General features: G+C 38.4%; 2 protein-coding genes across 2 annotated transcripts in view; one reads left to right on the forward strand and one right to left on the reverse strand.

Annotated features, from left to right (window-relative positions):
* The window catches only part of kcnh1b (potassium voltage-gated channel, subfamily H (eag-related), member 1b), a 45,804-nt gene extending 34,415 nt beyond the window's left edge, over positions 1 to 11,389 (reverse strand). Inside the window, exons 1-6 of the mRNA XM_063012906.1 lie at positions 11,293 to 11,389; positions 6,440 to 6,563; positions 6,055 to 6,161; positions 5,065 to 5,193; positions 4,066 to 4,184; positions 3,239 to 3,631 (exon numbers count right to left, since the gene is read on the reverse strand). Of these exons, the coding sequence (XP_062868976.1) occupies positions 3,239 to 3,631; positions 4,066 to 4,184; positions 5,065 to 5,193; positions 6,055 to 6,161; positions 6,440 to 6,563; positions 11,293 to 11,365 (945 nt within the window). The 5' untranslated portion in view covers positions 11,366 to 11,389. The remainder of the gene's footprint in view (positions 1 to 3,238; positions 3,632 to 4,065; positions 4,185 to 5,064; positions 5,194 to 6,054; positions 6,162 to 6,439; positions 6,564 to 11,292) is intronic.
* Positions 11,390 to 13,914: 2,525 nt separating this feature from the next.
* Positions 13,915 to 20,524, forward strand: rcor3 (REST corepressor 3). The gene is made up of 12 exons (XM_063012817.1): positions 13,915 to 14,038; positions 14,156 to 14,212; positions 16,011 to 16,088; positions 16,183 to 16,235; positions 16,433 to 16,594; positions 17,195 to 17,319; positions 17,418 to 17,496; positions 17,713 to 17,931; positions 18,039 to 18,116; positions 19,123 to 19,180; positions 19,268 to 19,512; positions 19,861 to 20,524. The coding sequence occupies exons 1-12, from the start codon at positions 13,915 to 13,917 to the stop codon at positions 20,200 to 20,202; spliced, it is 1,620 nt and encodes a 539-aa protein (XP_062868887.1). The 3' UTR covers positions 20,203 to 20,524.
* The last annotated feature ends 2,674 nt before the right edge of the window (positions 20,525 to 23,198 follow it).

Here is a 23,198-nt window from a genome sequence, read left to right on the forward strand (position 1 = left end):
AACAATCAGGGCATTTCTAGAAACAAATCAAATGTTATCATCTTAATACATTTTGCTGTATATTTACATGTAAAGTGTCATTACACTGACTGTGAGTGCTAGCAGTAATCAAGCGTAACAAAGATTCTGCAGAATTCTAAATGGAATTGGGGTTAGACACTAACAATGGTGAGCAATTATTTAGAAAGTAAACAAATAGGATCGGAGAGCATTCAAGCATAATATTGGCTGGTGGCTCAGACACGATTGGCTATGTCTAAAGGATGGAAAGATCTTGTATGTGTTGTTTCTACAACAGTAATTCCTGCTGTTTGGTCAGGGCATCACCACGAGAAGTAAAGGTCATTAAGACATGTCATGTAGTGATGTTGTTTGTCCTGTGTTATGACTTTGACATAAGATCAAACAAACTCACACAGCTATCCCACAGTGGTACTATCAGCCGGTCTTGTGTCTACATACAGACACAATTAGCTATGTTTGAAGGAAGTGGGCCCTAAAATGAATTGGTGTCCTGTCTAGGGTGCATTAATATGCCTTGACCCTGACCAGGATAAAGCAGTGATAAAACAGGAAATTAAATGATATAAAAATGCGTTCTGTGTCCTAAATCACATAATAAAATAATAATAAGTTAAGTAGGGATGTAACGATGCACCACAAGACAGTTAAAAATCGATTCACATGTGTAACGATTCAAATCGGTTTACATGTATAACAATTTACACGGTTTACATGTAAAATGAATCGATATTCACTTTAAACAGCAGAGGGCACTGGTGCTATTCACCTTGCCTGGTTGACGTCACTACAGGGTTGCCAGGTTCGGAATTTTCCAGCCAAATTTATTTATGTGAGGATACTCTCTTTATTTGTATTATTCATTTATTTATTTAATGTGGGATTTATTTTTACACAAAAAGGGACATGTGCAGTATTGTTTTGCATAGTTTGTACCTACCTCAAAAATAAAAGGGCATTCATTATTTAGATAAAGATTTTATTTAATTTTTTAAAAACTTTGTCAAAATTTGTCTTCAATTTAATTTTGTTTAAAAAAATTGGGGAAAAAATCGTATCGTGAACCCAGTAACGTGAATCGCAGAGTGTAGAGTGTCGTAGAGTGTATCGTTACATCCCTAGAGTTAAGTAATTTGTACTTACGTCACCACTTTTCTGATCATATTTAGCATGATGATTGGGACACAGCCACTAACTGTCGGATTAATCCAGGTATTAAGCCAGGTAGGTTTAGTACAAACACTGCAATAACCTGTACCAGAGGGTCTCTAACCTTCAATCTTTAGCTGAGTAATAAAATTTTTAAGATCAGTGCCATGTACCCAAATACCAGCATTTTTATCCTGTCTATTGTGACTGGAAATTTTATATTTTATTAGTTATTTACATTAAACTCATAAGTTTCTGCTTTCTTAGTACAATTAGCAGAGGTAGAAGAGACTTTTGGAAGGTTTCAGAATTCCAAAGACTGATACTGACCTTGACACACACCCACACATACACACAGCCACGTTCCTAACAAACTGGCCATTCTTGTAAAATGATAAACAAGTTTGGTGTGGAAAGTCGGGCCTTGAGCTGGGTCGCTGAGCAGAGTTAGACTGAAGGGGCAGTAAAGCGGGGTATAAATACTGCGACAGAGCGGATGGTATCCACCCTTCTCTCCTGTAAAGGACTGTGTGTGTTTGCATTATGAGATGGCTCCTCAGCTGAGTAATAAATTGATTATTTGCTTTTACTATTACTCCGGTTGTCTGTGTCAATCTTTAAGGGTTATTTTGAAATCTCACAACACTATACATTTTTAAGAGTAAACCTTAATGTTACAGGACTGGTTCCCTTCAGCAGGGACTGCTCTGCTCAGCACATAAACATAACACTATGTAAATAATGTGTCAATCATTAGTAACATGAGACCGTATCAAAATGTATAAACCTCTGCAGTAAGACTCCATGATTCAGCAACATGAAATGACAGCCACTCTTACTCACTAAAATGATTCAAATACTCCAGAAGGAACTACCTGGAATGACTGGAATGAAATGCTTTCTCCAGAGATGCTGCTTCAGTATAACGTGCAGTCGTCTGTGTTCATACATCATGAAACAACAAAGCAGTTTTGGCAGTAATGGGTCTGTGCGCTGATGAAGCCCGACTATCAAATATCCTGCAGTGAAACTATTTTATAGTCTGCAGCTAATTAAAGGAATACTCCAACATTCATGTTTGTCTACTGCATCTGTGGTGTGTATGTTGGTTACCACAACCAATAATTTACCACACAAACCAGTAAGGTCAATGGGTGGCAGTTAACAATTACTGCATATGTTACATATTTTTGTAAATCACGTTCATAAACTTATCAGAGAGGAATTTCTTCTTACAATTAGTTAAATGTTTACATGTTTAAGGGGCATGCATGTCGTGGCACTTTGTAGTTCTACAATTACTGACTGTAGTCCATCTGTTTCTCTACATATCTTTTTAGCCCCCTTTCGCCCTGTTCTTCAATGGTCAGGACCCCCACAGAGCAGGTATTATTTAGGTGGTGGATCATTCTCAGCACTGCAGTGACACTGACATGGTGATGGTGTGTTAGTGTGTGTTGTGCTGGTATGAGTGGATCAGACACAGCAGTGCTGATGGAGTTTTTAAACACCTCATTGTCACTGCTGGACTGAGAATAGTCCACCAACCAAAAATATCCAGCCAACAGCGCCACATGGGCAGCGTCCTGTGACCACTGATGAAGGTCTAAAAGATGACCAACTCAAACAGCAGCAGTAGATGAGCGATCGTCTCTGACTTTACTAGGTAGGAGTGTCTAATAGAGTGGACAGTGAGTGGACACGATAATTAAAAACTCCAGCAGCGCTGCTGTGTCTGATCCACTCATACCAGCACAACACACACTAACACACCACCACCATGTCAGTGTCACTGCAGTGCTGAGAATGATCCACCACCTAAATAATACCTGCTCTGTGGTGGTCCTGTGGGGGTCCTGACCATTGAAGAACAGCATGAAAGGGGGCTAACAAAGCATGCAGAAAAACAGATGGACTACAGTCAGTAATTGTAGAACTACAAAGTGCTTCTATGTGGTAAGTGGAGCTGATAAAATGGACAGTGTGTGTAGAAACAAGGAGGTGGTTTGAATGTTATGGCTGATCGGTGTATATGTCAGATATAGACAATAAAAGCACCCAAACTTACCTCATCTACATTCTCAAAAGCATTAATGACATCGTAGGGAAGGCAGGACAACAAGTCGATGACAAACCAGGTCTTCACATAGTTCATGCGGATGAGCTTTGGGTCTGATATGACCTCCCCAGCTGGACCCACAAAAGTTGTATGAAAATTCAGGACAATATCCACTAGGAATATTACATCCACGATGCTGTCCACCACCAGCCAGGTGACGTTGTTCTGCTTGGTTTTGAAGGAGACGTTGTAGGGCACCATGATGGCTGTGTAGAAGGTGAGGATGAGGATCACCCAATCCCAAGTGGTCTTAAAGGTGCAATAATGTAGGATGATGTGGGGCGGGGTTTTGGGCGTCTCTTGTTTGTACTGAGGGAGAATGTCTGAACCCAACTGCAATACCTAACAGGAAAGAATATGGAAAAAACAATCATAACTTGTAAATAAATGCATAATATTCTATAATATTTACAGGTATAGAGTTGTATTAGGTTTACTTGTAGTAAACAGGTCATGACATTGATTTTTGCACCTGGATGTACAACAAAACATCAAAATCATATCAAGCCAATAAAACAGATTCCTTATTGGAAGTAGCAAGAATCGGCCAATATTTGCTAAAAAAGTTTGTTGACTAATCAGAGGAGGCATTCGGATGAAGTTTCATGTGTGTATCTGCGTAGGGAAGATTTATCTCAAGAAAGCAGAGCAGCTCTGAGGACTGGAGTACAAGTGTAACTGCTTATGGACAGGAGAGCTTAGAGATCAAGGTCTGAGATTGTTGATTTTGATGAGAATTGAACACACACACACACACACACGCGCACACACACTACCTCAGCCAGTCGAGAGTGCTTATGGACGTTCTCTCCTTTATGAACGGTGGGAGCCAGCTGCTGAATGACGCCACGACTGCTCGTCAATGCCCGAGTTAAACGGGCAAATTTACCCCATCCTGAAAAAAAAGAAGTTTAATTATAGAAATCTGCGATATTATCAACTAATAACATTTTAATCACTTGTAATATTGTACATTTTGAATCTGCTATTGCAAATCATGAGGATTTGAGCATTGAGGTTTAAGACAAAAAATCTATTAGGATTAGGTTTTCTTAAATTTGCAGGAAAAATCATTCAACATCTACAGTGTTAAAATGATAATAATAACACTTTGCTTACTGCATGATATATATAAAAATAAAAGATAAAACAATTTAGTTTACCTACTTTATTGTACCTAGTTTAATTAGTTCAGTATTTCCAGTTTAATCATGTTTTCTCCTATTTTACTAAACCACTAGGTCATTACTTTACCTATCAAACAACAAATACCAATCTGAAAGGGTATGGGCTAGTCCATGTGTCCTAGAAAATGTGTGAAACCTGTCATGGCCAAATCAATTTTTTTAGAAAAGGGCAACAACTGACCCTATACAAACGTTCATAGGTTTTTAATATTATTAGCTAACTTTGTATATCTAGAGAAAGGAGAATAACATCACCAGTTGTGCTGTCTCTGGTTTCCAGCAATGGATGGCAGTGTGTTTGTTTATTTAAGTGATATGTCAAAAGATTTTTAAAGTGAGTTCACAGACTGGGCTCATGTACTAAACATGTAAGTGGAAAGTCTTACCACAGTGCAAAATATCAGAGCCAGTACAATCCAATGCATAAACAAAGCCCATGCGACATTTGGTGGGTGTGTCCACAATCTGAGACATTTTCCATTTTCATATTTGTTGGACAGATGAGGGTTAAAGTGTGGGAACATTTTTATGGAGCTACTGTATAAAGATTTGAGTGTGCTGATGTGGTATAGTATCAATATCACAAACCTTTAGATGAATCGTCTTCAATCGGCTGCTTGAATGCAGTGATGTCATTAAACGTGCACAGGAAGAGCACCACTTTATCCTGCTCATTACAGATGGGTGCAATCTTCACAAAGAACCAGACCGGCATTCCTGTACGGGCAACAAAATTAAATAGATTTAAATAGAGTCAACACATCAAAAAAGCAAATATAAGTACAAATGCTGTTACACATCATAATTACATTTATGGCATTTATCAGACGCCTTTAACCAAAGTAACTTACAAATTTTTTTTAATGCATTTTTCTCCCCATTTTTTTCAGGCACTGCCCATTATGCCCGCCAGATGGCGCACAGCCGACCGGTGGCAACACCGAGCCTCGAACCCGGCAGTTCAGAAACTCATTGCTGGTGAGTCAGCGGAATATCTCGCCCACATGGGCGCCGTAACTTACAATTATGGCCGAATACAGTTCGAGCAATTGAGGGTTAAGAGCCTCGGTCAGAAGCTCAACAGTGGCACTATTAGTCCAGTACCTTAATAGCTAAACTACAGCTGCTGAATAAACTGTTAACATCCCATCATGCTGTGCCATTTAAAATACTAAGCATTTTCAGTTCACCTTAAACTTGGATTTGTTATGCTGAAGGGACATTGTTGGGTCCACTTTTATTTATATTATTGTAATAACTAATGGCAGTGGTGTCTTTAGATGTGAAGGGAATCATTAAATGGTTTACTGAGTATAAAAAGTTATTGATCGGCTCTGGCTTTACAGAACCCAAATGAAGAACTATGAGAAATAAGGGACCAACATAATAGACAGTGCTCTCTACCACCATCAACACACCAACTAAGGACAATATTTTGTTAGAATGGTTTTCTATTACCTCAGTACAGTTTCAGGGTGCAATATACCCATTCAGGAAGCTCATTTTAATCAACGACACCTTAAGTTTGTCACATGTCTGTATAGACCATCTTTAAATCAAAAAGTAAATTCTACTTACGGTTCTTCTTGTACATGAGAATTTCAAAAGAGTTCATCTCATAGTTCTCGAAGGTCTGCCGCACTTTCACAGACGTCTCCTTGTCTGTGAGTTCACCATACATGAAGCTGAAATAGAGAAAAGACAAAACCTAATGATGCATACACAACAAGGATGCACCATACCGCCAGTGTGCAATTCAAGATGAATCGAGTGCATTGCTGTGTGCAGTGTTATAGCATGTCTATAAATCAGAGTGATGTTATGCCTACCTAAGCAGTTGAGTCTTATTTATAGCTTACTTTAGTTTTAAAATTCATTTCCAGCCCATTCATTTGAGTGTGTGTGTGTGTGTGTGTATGTTTGTGTTCTACCCGAACAATAGAAGGATAAAAAGATTACAAACCTGCAAGTGCTGCTCTTCTGCATGACTTCAGCTCGATGATACCCCGACAGCTTGCAGAATCCATCGTTGCTGTAGACAATGGGCCAGTCCACAATCTGGGCATTCCCCAAAACAAAATTGGTGTCTGGAATGAAGTAACAATACAGTTAGCTATGTTGAAAGTAAGCAAAATCACTTTGCATAAAACCCACTATAGTTTTCTGTAGATAAATTAGGACTAGTCTATGCTAGAAAGATTTTAGGTACAGATCATCATCAGTACACCATTAAGAAGTTTGTAAGAAGGGAACAGAAATGTCGTATCAATTAGATGGAACCAAAGGCAATTAAATGCTTACACCAATCAGCCATAACATTAAAACCACCTCCTTGTTTCTGCACTCACTGTCCATTTTATCAGCTCCACTTACCATATAGGAGCACTTTGTAGTTCTACAATTACTGACTGTAGTCCATCTGTTTCTCTGCATGCTTTGTTAGCCCCCTTTCATGCAGTTCATCAATGTAAAAGTAGGTATTATTTAGGTGGTGGATCATTCTCAGCACTGCAGTGACACTGACATGGTGGTGGTGTGTTAGTGTGTGTTGTGCCGGTATGAGTGGATCAGACACAGCAATGCTGCTGGAGTTTTTAAACACCTCACTGTGACTGCTGGACTGAGAATAGTCCACCAACCAAAAATATCCAGCCAACAGTGCCACATGGGCAGCGTCCTGTGACCACTGATGAAGGTCTAGAAAATGAGCAACTCAAACAGCAGCAATAGATGAGCGATCGTCTCTGACTTTACATCTACAAGGTGGATCAACTAGGTAGGAGTGTCTAATAGAGTGGACAGTGAGTGGACACAGTAATTAAAAACTCCAGCAGCGCTGCTGTGTCTGATCCACTCATACCAGCACAACACACACTAACACACCACCACCATGTCAGTGTCACTGCAGTGCTGAGAATGATCCACCACCCAAATAATACCTGCTCTGTGGTGGTCCTGTGGGGGTCCTGACCATTGAAGAACAGGGTGAAAGCAGGTTAAAAAAGTATGCAGAGAAACAGATGGGCTACAGTCAGTAATTGTAGAACTACAAAGTGCTCCTATATGGTAAGTGGAGCTGATAAAGTTAACAGTGGGTGTAGAAACAAGGAGGTGGTTTTAATGTTATGGCTGATTGGTGTATAAAGCAATCACTGTCTCTTAATGAAGCACCCTAGTGCACTATACCGAAAGTAAAGTTACACATATGTGGCACATAGGACGCTGTTTTGGGACACAAACACTCACAAGCGCTGTGTAAACATGGATGGACGTAAGCTCTTGTGGTGAAGAAAATCACCAGATAAGCATCAGTTATGTGTAAAGTCATGTACAATGAGTATTACAATAAATCATGTAACTGTTTAGTTGATGTAGGATCACTAGGAATATCTGTACAGCTAAACTTTTACCTTGTGTATGTAGGTTGTTCATGTTTATCAAAGGTTGGTTTCCAACAGTATTAGCTATAATTCTGTAGGGCTGATTTGACTGTATAATCTTATTGTGTGCTTTTAACTTTTAATAATAATAATATATGGAGGAGTTTATTTGTCATGTACACATACAGCACAATTAAATCCTTTTTCCACATATCCAAGCTTGGCTTATTTGGAAGCTTGGGTCAAAGCACAGGGTCAGCCATTGTACAGCACCTTGTTCAAGAACCCAAGACCAGAATTGAAACCCACAGCCTTCTGATTGACAGCCTGAAGCTCTACCCACTAGGCTACCGCTGTTGTATCTGTGACAACAGATTGAGAAAGGATCCTTGCTGTGTGAGCGTGGCATGTACAAATTATTGGACAATGTAGAAATGATTTGTTAAGTTTAGTGAGTCAAACTGACAGGCCTGAACAAAGAGCTGATTTTAATGTAATGTTACATCTTTGAGATAAACTGAAATGCCAAATGCAAACCAGGTCTCACAACAGAACTTCAGCTCTTTACCTCACATATGAACCTGCAGCTAAATAGAAGTAAATCCATCCATCAAAATCCACTGGAAAGACGTTTGTTCCATATTAACGCCTACATGGTTCATTTAGAGATGATGTTCAGAAGTCAAGTATACATAAACGTTTGCCATCTTGTGTGCAAATAGTTGCAAATACTTTTAATGACTTCTCCTTTATGCAATAACAAATATTTATTATAGTAGAATCTATATGTTCTAAGTATAATATACACATTTATTACAAACCAGCTAATCTCATGGAATGAGAAACGTAAATCTTTAATCAATCTTCTTGAAGTAAAATATACCTCATGTGATCCTCTTATTCCTTTTGCTCTGTAAGTGGTGACAGCTTGTAAAATCCTCACTGAAACAACTGCTGTAAAAATTTGTGTAAATCTGCTACACAGTAAAATCCCCAAAGCAAAAGAAACACCTGCAGTGTTTAAACAGATCCAGCTGGATTTAACAGAACCATGCATTAAATCATATAGCACTGGAGTTTCAGCTGGGTAAATCGAATTCATTTTCAGGTATAAAACATGGGAAAAGAAATGCTAGAAAAACACTACAGTCTAGAACCTCGAGTGGAAAACTGCAACAATCGAGCAGGACACACAGTTAGTGCTGATTTCTACATGAGGACTTGGATCAGGGATTAACAACAGACTGGAAAATTAACAGGGTGAAAAATGACTTCTACTATCTAAAGCTACAAAAAATAGAACATAAATAAATAATGAAAGGAATGAAGGAGTTGGAGAACAAGAAAAAAAAAAGTACATGATTTTGAAAGCAGTTTGTACCTGTCTGTCTATGGGATAATGTCAAAACTGAAAAGTTGAAAGGAAAGATGGTTAAAGCATTATTGGAGAAGCAGGGTAATTAAACACAGCACAATTTTAGTATTGAATCAACACCAGCACTGCTACAACCACTCACAGTGTATGCATCCACGATGAATGTGTTAATTCAAAACTAGAAATCAGACAGTTTCTGATATATACCAAATACAAATAAAGAACAAAAATAATTATTCATGTATTTATTCAGTTATTCTGGTTAGGATCACAGTGGGTCCAGTGTCACCTGCAATTGCTGGATGTGAGACAAGCAAACACCCTAAACACAAAGACCAGAGCAACTCATTTACTCATTCACCAACTCCGGCATATAGAATAGACAATTTACCTTCTGAACTTTTAAAGGTCAGAAAAACTGGAGAACGTTCTAAACTCTCACAAACATTGCGGAAACATGGTTTGAACTTTAACAATATCTTAACTGTGCCAATGTGCTGCCCCAAAACAAACATCACTACTTTAAACACGTCAAAAAGCAAAAAAAAAAGTGGAAATGCATTTTGTATTGTGTTGATTATGTAAAAGACACCCGTGGTATTCTGCAACAATCATATCATTGCTGTGAAAAAATAATTGCTAGTCAATTAAGCTAGTTACCTAATTTAGGTAATTGATAGTGAAGTGTTGTTGAAATAGACCAGGCTTGGTCGTGGTCTTCCAGTTTTTTTGTTTGCTTTATTAGGGTTTTAACGTCATGTTTTACACACTTTTGGTTACATTCATGACAGGAACGGTAGTTACTCATTACACAAAATTCATCAGTTCACAAGGTTATATCAAACACAGTCTTGGAAAATTTAGTGTCTCCAATTCACCTCACTTGCACGTCTTTGGACATCTTGTCTTGAATATAATCTATGTGAAGTAGCACATTCATATTTAAAAGTCATTTACATTTAGAAACAAAGTCCATGCTAAGTAATTATTGTAAAATAATGATGGACAACATAGCAAGAAATATCTTGAGATTCTTGCAAACAATTTATTTTGAACAAACTTTAAAATCCCCCCTCAATCATGATACCCTCACCTGTTATCAAATGACCTGTTTATTGTGGAATGTTTTAAAAGAGTTTGTAAACTAGAGTCTTATAAGACACATGTCACACTATCACTGTAAATGTGGTGATGTTGGCATTAGGGAGATCCTTCTCAGACCCTGGTGTTGCTAGTCTGGTAAAAGTTAATGGGCAAATAAATGGTGCACAGTTCAGTTCACAGTAATGTTTGATAAAAATCTGCACCTCTTTGCAGGGAAGCTTACATTTTTAGCCAGGTTATGACCCAAAACGGCTGTGGTGACACTCCAACTGCTGTGTGTCACTGCAGTGTATACCCAACCAATCTGGCAAAATGTTTAAAAAATGTAAAGAGGAATGAGACACTGATAATTGAAAATGTAAAAATGTAAATGTAATTACATTGTGGAACTAAAAAACATGAATCTTAACAACTATCAGCTTTAATACCTGCCAAAAGTGTCTCAACCAAAAACTTAACCAGGAGGATAAAATGAGTGTCTGAATCATAGATTATGGTTCCTAGACACATTGATACAAATCCCAGGTTCTGAAAATAAATGTAAAATGGGTACGTAATATGTATTAAAGCACCTTTATCAGATACTGTATAATAAATAAACCTAAAGATGCTGAACACTGAATCACAAGACAGCTGGAGAAAGTGCAGCCATGCGTAACAGTGAAACGTCCACTGATTAATAACTGCAGGTGGATTAATTGTTGTTTTCTGTCTAGTTGGATTTGTATAATTCAGCACTAAACATTTTCTGTCCATGTTATGTTTATGTTTTAATTAATGGACATCAAGCAGATTGTTTTAAGCATAATAAATAAAACGAGATGATACAATAACATCAGCAAAGATGATGTAGGATGAACTCAACTTGTTTCTGACTTCTGTATAAGATGGTTGAAATACTAATAAACAAAAGGGGAAGTAATCATCTTTAAATGAGCTCTTTTGAGCTTTGCTTACCGTTGGATCTCCGGACAATGTTCTCTAGAAAAGTATTCTGAGGGGCCACTAGTCCTCGCCGACCCCCGGCCATCCCGGTTCATCTGCGGTCAGTCTAATAATGAAGCTGATGGTGCTGATCCGACACCCAGTGAAGCCCGGGATCAGTTCTACATGGTTTCGGATGCTGTGGCACTGAGATGCAGCACTGCGAGCCTGATGCTCTCTGCCGTACCGAGTGTGTGTGTGTGTGTGTGTGTGTGTTACGATGCCCCGGGTCGCACCGCCCACACTGACCGCACCAGCGGAGCTGAGCGGCGCCGCTACTCCACCTGCTGGAGAAGAGCTGGTACTTACAACAGGCTACAACACATAACTGTGTATACATAGTCATTTTATCATTGCTTTTAACAGCTTGTTCCTGGTCGGGGTCGCGGTGGCTCCAGAAAGATCAGGCGCACACGTGAAGAACATGCAAAACTCATCAAAGGCATTTACAGAGCAACTCCACCTGCTGGAGAAGAGCTGGTACTTACAACAGGCTACAACACATAACTGTGTATACATAGTCATTTTATCATTGCTTTTAACAGCTTGTTCCTGGTCGGGGTCGCGGTGGCTCCAGAAAGATCAGGCGCACACGTGAAGAACATGCAAAACTCATCAAAGGCATTTACAGAGCAACTCCACCTGCTGGAGAAGAGCTGGTACTTACAACAGGCTACAACACATAACTGTGTATACATAGACATTTTATCATTGCTTTTAACAGCTTGTTCCTGGTCGGGGTCGCGGTGGCTCCAGAAAGATCAGGCGCACACGTGAAGAACATGCAAAACTCATCAAAGGCATTTACAGAGCAACTCCACCTGCTGGAGAAGAGCTGGTACTTACAACAGGCTACAACACATAACTGTGTATACATAGTCATTTTATCATTGCTTTTAACAGCTTGTTCCTGGTCGGGGTCTCGGTGGCTCCAGAAAGATCAGGCGCACACGTGAAGAACATGCAAAACTCATCAAAGACATTTACAGAGTGCGAGGATCAAACCCAGTGTCCCTTGGTGTCCCTTGTGTGGCACAAACTCGACCACCTCCTCTGGCATTAACATCAGCAAAAAAACTGGGCGCCGGAAGCTTCATCATGGCATGGGTTTCCATGGCTGGGCAGATGCATGAAAGCATTACATAACCAAGCAATATAACCAATGCCATGTGTCTGACAGAGGGGTGTAAAGCACACCGCCACTGGACTTTGGAGCGGCAAAAAACATGTTCTGTGGAGTGACGAATCAAGCTTCTCTATCTTGCAATCTGATCGACGAGTCTGGGTTTTGTGAATGCCAGGACAACAGTAACTACCTAACGAAATTTTTCCAGCTGTAAAGTTTGGAGGAAGAGGAATTATACTATTGGTTGTTTTTCAGGGGTTGGCCTATAGGACAAACATGGGAACAGTTTGGGGAAGGCCTGTTTCTGGTACACAAAGTAAAGCAAGGTCCATAAAGGAGCACCTTAAGAATGAACTAGAACGGATATTGAAAGCAAGGCCATCTTGTCCAACATCAATGTCTGACCTCACAAATGCTCTTCTGGATGAATGGGCAAACATTCCCACAGACACACTTCAAAATCATGTAGAATGCCTTCCTAGAAGAGTGGAAGCTGTTATAGCTGCAGAAAGGGGGGGGATCCATATTAATGCTTAGAATGGAATTTTGTACATGTAATATGTAGAGGTTCCAGTACTCATATAGTGTATTACTGTATTATTATTATTGTTGTTGTTGTTGGTGGTGTTGTTTTGTTGTTATTATTATTGTTGTTGTTGTTATTAGTATTATTATTATTGTTATTATTATTAATATTATTACTGTAATTATTATTTTTTTATGTTTATTATTTTGATTATTATTGTTGTTGTTATTATTATTATTAATGTTATTATTATTATTGTTATTATTATTAATATTTTTTTTACTATTATTATTATTATAGTTATTTTTATTGTTATTATTATTATTATTATTATTGTTGTTGTTGTTAGTATTATTATTATTGTTATTATTATTTTTTTTTTTTATTATATTGTTATTAATATTATTATTATTATTATTATTATTATTATTGTTGTTGTTGTTGTTGTTGTTGTTATTATTATTATTATTATTATTATTATTATTATTATTATTATTATTGTGGCAACATAAAGGTAATATTGTGTGAGGTTAAATATCTATATGTTTATTATAAAACAGTATAGAAATGTAAAACATCATTATTATAAACGTATATAAAAACAACTCTGACGTAAACATGAAGCGTATGTGACAGCGTTTGTGCGCAGTACAATTTATTCCGCCAAAAAATCTAGTTCTCTAGCAAGGGCCATATTATTCGTTGGCCAGTTTTTTTTTTACTGTAAATATTTAGTAAACTAATTAAAAGTACAATTTACTTTTTATAATGTATACAATAAGTCTGTTTATATTGTAAACCAGACATGTTTCGGCGGAGGAATACCGAGTAGAAGCACTGTGGCTTAAGCCGCGCAGGGGAGTTAAGGCAAGGGAGAGACTGGCTTCATTTCTATATCGCATTCATGTTATGTTAATTTCATTCGTGGAAAAATATCGTTAAAATGCCTGGAATGATGGATAAAGGTTCGGAATATCTTGGAAAGGGTCGGTCCAACGGCACGAAAAGCCCCTCAAACGCCTCGAATGGCCATTTTTCGGACGAGAGCGGCAGTGACGACGAGCACGGTATAGCCTCGAACACATACACAAACACATATTTGCATTTTTAATATTACAAACTTGCTTTTATTTCATTTGTAAAAATCGAGCCCACTTGTGAATACGTTCCTGTTTGTGTTGTAGATGTTGGAATGCGTGTTGGATCTGATTTTCAAGCGAATATTCCGGACTACGATCCTGGTACGGTAGGCTAAACCGAGTCCTCTTAAAGTAAATGTCTTCGTCTGAGAGTTTATACTGACGAACTATATAGAAAAGTAGTATAGTGTGCAACCAGGCGAATACATTACCATAGTAACCAGTAAATAGTATGCGCTGTTTTCACATACTATTTAGTAGAGAAGTATGTAGTGTGCACCGCAGCCCTCGATCAGTTCAATTGTAGTTAAACTGAACGGTGGTAGCCTCGGTATCATGCTGGCGCCTGTGCTTTAAAGCGATTAGGGCTGCAGAGCGGCTGAGACATGTTTATTATTTAGTTCTACGATCAAATAATTCGTGTATAAGCGATGTGAATCTTGCTTTTTAACGTGTGTTACACCAAAACCTGAAATCTATTGAACAAAAGCAAAATGTATGTATTTATTTATTAGGATTTTAACTTAATGTTTTACACACTTTGGTTACATTCATGACAGAAGCGGTAGATACTCATTACACCAGATTCATCAGTGCACAAGTTTTATTGTATCTCCAGTTCACCTCACTTGCATGTTTTTGGACTGTGGGAGGAAACCGGAGCTCCCGGAGGAAACCCACACAGACACAGGCAAAACATGCAAACTCCACACAGAAAGGACCCGGACCGCCCCACCTGGGAATCAAACCCAGGACTTTCTTGCTGTGATGCGACAGTGCTACCCACCGAGCCATTATGCCACCCTAAAAGATGAGAGAAATAGACAGGAGAGAGAGAAGCTGCATTATACTCTGTTTTGGTGCAGATATAGTATGTGCTGTGGTTCATTACTGCAATGGTGAGATCATTACATAGTTACTACAGCTGGTTAATATCGGTTAAGGGCCTTACGGGATAATAACCTTATTAAAAAATACCACGGTTTCAAGGAATGAAAATAAAGTTGTTTGTTGTTTGTATAGCATACCTTTAACCCTTATTGCTAACTCTGCTACTGACCTAAGCTAAATTACTCATTTTACTGTAAATTTACAGTTGTATGCAGAAGCTTGAGCATGGTCAAACCACATATGGTAGATTTAGATGTTAAACATCTACAGCGAATTAAAAAATGTCATAAAAACAGGCCAGTTTTAAGAGCTTTATTCTTAAAGCATCAGACTTTTTAATGGGGGCTTAAATGAGTCGTTGAGAACCATCAGGTAGGCCAGGATTTTAAAATGGTTTGCTGCAGACAAATTGCCTTTGATTTTAAAATAAACAGAACATGCCAGGGTGCCCAAACTTTTACATCAATGCAATGTACATTCAATGGAGTTTATAACTTTTTTGTAGTTACTATAGTATGCCATAATTGTACCATAGTATTTTTAACATGTTGTAGTAACCACTGTTACCAGTAAGTACCTTAGTAATGTAATGTGGGTTAAAATTGGACTCATTCAAAATCCAAATCTACAGATTTTTAGTTAAAACACACAATCAGCATGAGACTGTTTTGCAAACTTACTAATCCATTTTGGGGTTTTTTTTAATGTTGATGATATGACTAGGTATGCTACTTATGCTGCCATTAAATGCTGCTACACATTTTCCAAACATCTACTGTTAATATATCAAGGTGTAAATTATTATTGCTTACTTATGTATTTTTAAATGCCTCCCATCTTTCATTCAACAATTTACAATAGACAAGTGATTTTATTTGAGGCAGCACAGTTTTTTGAGGTGCAGTTGGTGAAGTGGGTGCTGCACAGCTAAATAGGTCTTGAAGACATGATTTAACAAAGAGTAGTTGCTGTACATGTGTGCAGTGTTAATTTTTATAACATTTTGTAGGTTCTACAAAGTACAGTGATAAAGACACTGGTGGCATGTTGGTGTGGTCTCCATATCATACAATTGTGGACACTAAATGTAAGTAAAATCAAAGCCATTTTAAATGGGTTGCTTAAATACTGTAGTTTAGGAGCCCTACAGTACTCTAACACAATTGTTATTTTGTCCACAGTGGATGAATACATCGCCATTGCAAAGGAAAAGCATGGCTATAATGTGGAGCAGGTAGGTTATTTTCATTCCTGTATTAGTTTATTATATAGAGAACTGTTAAATTGTGCTACTCTTGGCTGGAAGTCTGTACAGATTAAGCCATGCAAACACATATTCATGCAGTTATATTATCTTGAATAGAACTGTATCAGCATTGGTGAATCGGTCTCTCAGGAATGGGCGATGATGCAATTGTGTGTGCCCAACAGGCTCTTGGCATGCTCTTTTGGCACAAACACAACATTGAAAAATCCCTGGCTGACCTGCCCAACTTCACTCCTTTCCCGGATGAGTGGACAGTGGAGGACAAAGTGTTGTTTGAGCAAGCGTTTAGCTTCCACGGCAAAAGCTTTCACAGGATTCAGCAGATGGTAAGTCACCGGGTGACGTGGGGATTATTTTGTTAAAGGACAAGTCACATGCAATAGTAATTGTAGGCCACGTTATGGTCTTTTTTATATTATCACTTCAGTTATATAAAATATTCCAGTACTAAAGATAAAACATATTTGAGTGCAGAAAATTGTACAAACAGACACTGCAGTGATCACGTTTATCCCCGGCGGACAATTAAACAAAATGTCAAGTGAATGCTCTGTGTAGTAAATATCCTTAAAAAAACAATGTAATTTAGAATGAGTGGTTTTCAGGCTTGGATAAGTCCATTTATGTATTATATGCCCTGTACATATCTACAAAACAAAGAACAGTCTTACTTTTGTACTGTTTTCAATCAAATGTAGGATGAAAGGATTTCTAAATAATTTCTCACTATTTTATTAACAATTTCTTACTGTCTCAACCTTTGGAATTGGGTTTGTACTCGTACTTGAAATTATATTAAATATTACAAACAAAAGTTGAGATCATGTTAGTTTTGTACATTTATTACATGTTAAACCACATGTTCTAGTCTTTAAGTTCACAGCATTTTAATGACCTGACTTACTAATATCACCTATTTATTACAGTTGCCAGAAAAATCCATATCAAGTCTCGTGAAGTACTACTACTCATGGAAAAAGACCAGATCCAGAACAAGCTTGATGGACAGACAAGCAAGAAAGCTGGCAAACCGAAGTAATCAAGATGAAAGGTAGATGTGAACCCATTCTTCTGGTTATAATTAAAAGATGAATGTATTTAGAGACGAGTCTTTATTACATAGCTTGTTTTTTGCGTGTTTTTGTCTAGTGATGAAGAAATTGAGGAAGCTATTCCTGTCGAAGCCAATGACAGTGATTACGACCCTAATAAAGAGGCTAAAAAAGAGGTAAGAGGTGACTAAAAAACACCATCATGTTTTGTTGTCCTCACACAGCCCAAATTGGGCCTCTTTTTTTTTTTTTTTTACAAAGCCCTTGTAGAAGTACATATACTGTAATACATGATTGCATTTTAATTGGCATTATAATACACAGTACAGTGTCATTTATGAGACCCACCTGATACTGGGGCTGAAGTCACCCTCTGTTTGTTCGTTTTCCAGATCCAGGCAGAGCCACAGATTATCAGTTCTAAAATCAGCATGGGCCGACGAGACTATCAGACCCTGCAGCATCGACACCACTCACAGCGCTCCAAGTGCCGTCCACCCAAAGGCATGTACCTTACCCAAGAGGATGTGGTGGCCGTGTCGTGCAGTTCCAGCGCTGCGACCACAGTCCTTCGTCAGCTCGACATGGAGCTCGTCTCTCTTAAAAGACAGGTAACTGGGTGGTGGGTAGGGATGAGAATCTATAGGCACCTTTATTCTTAATCCATGTTAATGTTTCTATATTATATGCATGATAAACTCTTTGACTTGTTTTCAAGGTTCAAAATGCCAAACAAATGAACAGCGCTCTGAAACACAGAATCGAAACTGGCATTGATGAGTACCAACTGCCAGAGGTAAATAAAAATCTCAGTTTATATTTCTTTCACCAAAGTTAGAAAGACTTTCATAAAATGAATCTTAACTTACTGAATGCCAAAAAACTGAATGCTGTCATAAAATCAAAAGGTGCTTTAACAAAGTATTAGTTTAAGGATGTGCAAAGCTGGCATTGTAACAGGGGTCTGTAGGGGGTCTTTTAATATTCCCTGTAAGCCAATGTTTTCTATGTATAATACAATTATATATTATCATATAATTTATATATATATATATATATATATATATATATATATATATATATATATATATATATATATATATATATATATATTATATGTTATAGTATGTAAAGAAATGAACACTGTTCACTCCCGATAGAACAAGGTCACTTAATCAGCATTCTGTGATCCAGTTCTAGCTCTTGAGTACATTTTTACAGGCCCTTGGATTATTAGCAATGTAATTTAAACGATCTAAGTTAGAAGTGTTAAAGAATTGACCAGCTAACCAATAACTGAAAAAGAAACCATTGTTTAATTCATGCTGTCAAAAATGTCTTTTAAATTCATTTCCAACAGCTGGTGGTTAATTTGAACTGAGTGCAGAGTTAGGGCGTGATTTAAGACTGCTGATTTGAGACTTGCCCACCCTCAATGTACAGCGCCAACTATCTGCACACTCATGGAAAGAAAGCTCTGCTATTCTAATCTAAAAAAAATCTGTATTTAAATGATAAACATTAAAATAACAAATTGTAACTTCTGTTACTAAGAAAATGTGGCTTTTGTTTTGGTGTGGAAAAAGTGACTGTCTCTAAATACTTTGTTTCTATTTCATATAAACATTTAAACAATACTTAAAGCATTACTGTTTTTTTATTGGTATGAAGCAGTCTTTGCTGTGCAGTGAGAATATAGCGACCACCTTAAATCGGACTGCATGCTGCATTTTTTGATGATCAGTATCAAATGAAACCATCTGCCACCTTAAACAAAACTTTTTTTATTTGCTGTATTCTAGTCCAACCAAAAAGTTAATGCTCGCTGGACAACAGATGAGCAGCTGCTTGCAGTTCAAGGTAATAAAGTTTTTAAAAAAATTATATTTAGCATTTAAGCTAGTATAGTGCGTTGCTTACATTCCTGTCATGAATGTTTATGCTCAGGTGTTCGCAAATATGGTAAAGACTTCCAGGCCATTGCAGACGTCATCGGCAATAAGACGGTGGGGCAGGTCAAAAACTTTTTTGTAAACTATCGTCGCCGCTTTAACCTGGAAGAGGTGCTGCAGGAGTGGGAGGCTGAGCAGGGAACTCGGGCCCCCAACGGAGACAGCAGCTCTTTTGGAGAAGATGGGAAAAACAGCTCCAACCCTCCTTCTGGCAAAAGCACAGATGAAGAGGAGGAAGAGGTGTGGTACTAAAAGCTCTCTAGTGAAAAATATTCTAGTGTGATAAACAGGAGGATAATTTATGGTAAAGCATCGGCTAAATTTGACAAGTTTTGTTTTTAATAAGTCTCTAATGCTGCTATAATCATTGGGTATAAAGCATAAACACACTCTGGACAGGGTACCAATCCATCGCAGGGCTTTGCCCACCCAGCCCCCCAACCTTCCTCCAACAGACATAGCCAGTCATGTTTGTGTAGACGTATAATTATAATGTGCGACTGTGCACACACGTGTATTCAGCTTTGATGTAAGCAGTACTCAGTTCTACATTTTGTTTGTGTATAATTTTACCCTTGTCTTTATTAGGGTCAGGTAACTCCTGCATCTGGACCATCTCCTGCAGCTGTAGCCTCAAGCGTATCAGCAGTGAGCGGCAGTACCTCCTTAAACCAACCTCCTCCGCTGCTCCGTCCCTCCCTGCCTGCCACGCCCGCTCTGCATCGCCAGCCACCGCCCCTCCAGCAGCAAGCACGTTTCCTGCAGCCTCGTTCAGCCCTGAACCAGCCGCCGCCTCTCATCCGACCGTCCAACCCGCTCCCACCACGCCTCAACCCCCGTCCTGCCGCACCGTCCAACTCTGGCATGGGTCCCCAGCTTCCTTCACTGGTGGGTATCGCACCTGAAAACCCGCCCTCCTCTCTCCACTGACCCCCCGCAGCAGTCCCATGATTCATGAGGAAGAAGGAGCAGCTCAGAGATGCTGGAGGTCATGAGCGATTCTGTGGTTTTGTTTTTTAATAATCGATGTTTATTCTAGTCATTGATTTTGTACTTGTGAATATTAGCTCCTGACTGAAGTGTGTATAGGAGAGTTCTGTGTAACTGACCACTTTTAGTTGTTTTAATCATAACGCAGCACTTTTCTGACCTTACACAAGTTATAAAAGATAAATTATGTTCTTAAACGTTGCATTTTATAATCAAAAACTGAAATGTTATTTAACTCGTTAATGTATTGTTTTTAATATATAATGTTCCATCTTTCTTGTTTTTTCTGATTTTATTGATACTGTATGCTGGTGTTTGTGTGTCATATATAAACATTATTTATTTTTCATACTTGGTGCTGTGAACTCCAGATAGATGAAATTCTATCATGCAGCTCTTTTACCATAAAAGTGCTCTTAAGATTTCAGAGAATATTCTGTTTATACCAAACTGAATTCTGTTACTTATTATAATTGCATTCATGTAAAAAATAGAGCTTTAATTGCTATAGACTGGGATCCTATTGGGTGTTTATATATATATTATATTCAGTTCAGAATTAGAAATATAACATTTTGCTCATCATATTGACATGAAAAAGACAAAACTGCGAAAAGGGATCAGATCAGATCCACTTTAAACCTGCTGTGGGGAAAGTAGACTTAGATCTCCAATTCCTTGGCTGCTCCCGTTAGGGGTCGCCGGCGGATCGTGATCCGCATTATTGATTTGGCACAGTTTTTCACCAGTTGCCCTTCCTGACACGACCCTCCCTATTTATCCGGGCTTGGGACCGGCACTACAATGCACTGATTTATGCATCCTAGCGGCCAGGTACCTATAGGACAATTCAGTGTCTCCAATTAGCCTGGCTGCATGTTTTTGGACTGTGGGAGGAAACCCACGCAGACACGGGGAGAACTTGCAAACTCTGGAAAGTAGGCTTAGATAAAGTACCTATAATAATAATTACCAGTTTTTCTTTAGTGAGCATGGTTACCAGGTCTCCTCCCACTTGACAGTAGGTGGACTAATTACTCCTAATTGCCCCTAGACGTGACTGAATGGGTGTGTTGGCACTTGCTTAGAATGTATTCTTGCTTTGCGCCCAGTGTTTTTAGCCAGGACTGGATCTATTATTCAAAATAAATTCCTAAGAGGTGAAATTAAAGTTAGTTAAAGATTAAACAACGTAACTTGCATAATATTGTATATATTTAAAACACTCGTTTAATACAGCCTTTATATATAACGAATTGTTAACCTTTAAACTCTAAGATCAGAGATTAAGCTGTGGATTAAGATTAAGCCATGTCTCTATCCTAGCCTGTAGCATTAAATGATCTACCATTTATAAAAGATTGTGTTGGATGATTTTATGTTTACCTGCCTGTACAGAAACTAATATGTGTTTATTTCACATGGTCACAATCATCGTCAGTGTTTTTGCTGTGATTTCACTTTTTGTTAGGTACCCTGCAGTAGAAAGGATTTAAGCTCTTGCTGCATGTCGTTAAGCTCGTTTACTTTTTCTAGTACATTTCTGTATGTTTGTATTTATATCATTTCCTGTATGACTATTTTCATGTCGTTTAAAAATTTCAAACGTTTTTAATTTTGATTTTTTTTCTGTACAAACCTTGATGTTTGTATCCTTCATGTAAATCTTGGTGTAAATTGTACCCTGTTTAACAGAATTTACTTAAAGTAACTAATTAATAGTACTTAAGGAATCAATAGGAACCTATTTTTCCTAGCAGATTTAAATTCTGTCCCTGTCATCGGCACATTTTCTTTCCTTTTTTTCAGGCATTAAAGCAGCTTTAAGTCTGTAATTTGTGTCTGTATATATTGAGGAATGTCTTTTGAGGCATATTTCTGTCGACTGCATATATTTTATCGACAATTTACTTTTATATAGAGGGTACACCCGGCATGACAAAACGTGCTGTCACACTGGTTCCATTTATAAGACAATGAGTTGCCGCTCAGGAGACGCAGCGGTAAAAACACACGCTGGAACCAGAGCCGAGATCTCGAATACATCTAATCTCAGCTCTGCCTGCTGGCTAGGCTGAGCAGCCACATGAACGACGATTGGCCTGTTGTTCATATATGGGCGGGACTAAGCTGGATGGGGTCTCTCTCCCATGACTGGTGCAATAACGACCTCTGCTGGCTGATTGATGGCGCCTCCACAGAAAAGAGTGTTGTCAGGGTGTGTCTCGTCAAAGTGTGGGTGATAAGATGCATACGGCTGCTGCCCACGTGTCGGAGGGGGCGTGGGTTAGCTTTGTTCTATCAGAGCAGGGATCGGCATTGGTGGAGAGGAAGCATGACACAATCGGGCAATTGGACGTGTTAAAAGGGAGAAAAAGGGGAGAAAATGCATAAACACAATGTATATATATATATATGACAATGACTTCAGTGTACTTTATGGTTATCTTTTATTACCTGATCTTAATACAGTAAAAGCACATTTGGGATGTAGATTGGAAGATCGGTAACATAAATGCCCAGCTAACGAGTCTGCAGCTATGAATTAAAGTATCAACGAAATGTGTTGCTACCATGTACAATCCATGTCAAGAATCATCTTCAAAGAATGTCCTACCCAGTATAAGTATTGCATTATTAATAAAGAGGGTGGAAAGTGTGTGTAGAAAATGTTAATGCATGCAGGGTGGCTCAGTGGGTTGCACTGTTGCCTCCCCAGGTGGAGCGGTCCAGGTCCTTTCTGTGTGTTTGCATGTTCTTCCAGTGTCTGTCTGTGTGGGTTTCCTCCGGGAGCTCCGGTTTCCTCCCACAGTCCAAAGACGTGCAAGTGAGGTGAACTGGAGATACAAAATTGTCCATGACTGTGTTTGATATTAAACTTGTGAACTGATGAATCTTGTGTAAGCAGTAACTACCTGTCCTGTCATTAGTGTAAC

The sequence above is a fragment of the Trichomycterus rosablanca genome, chromosome 17, assembly GCF_030014385.1.
Source record: "Trichomycterus rosablanca isolate fTriRos1 chromosome 17, fTriRos1.hap1, whole genome shotgun sequence".
NCBI classification, from domain to species: domain Eukaryota; kingdom Metazoa; phylum Chordata; class Actinopteri; order Siluriformes; family Trichomycteridae; genus Trichomycterus; species Trichomycterus rosablanca.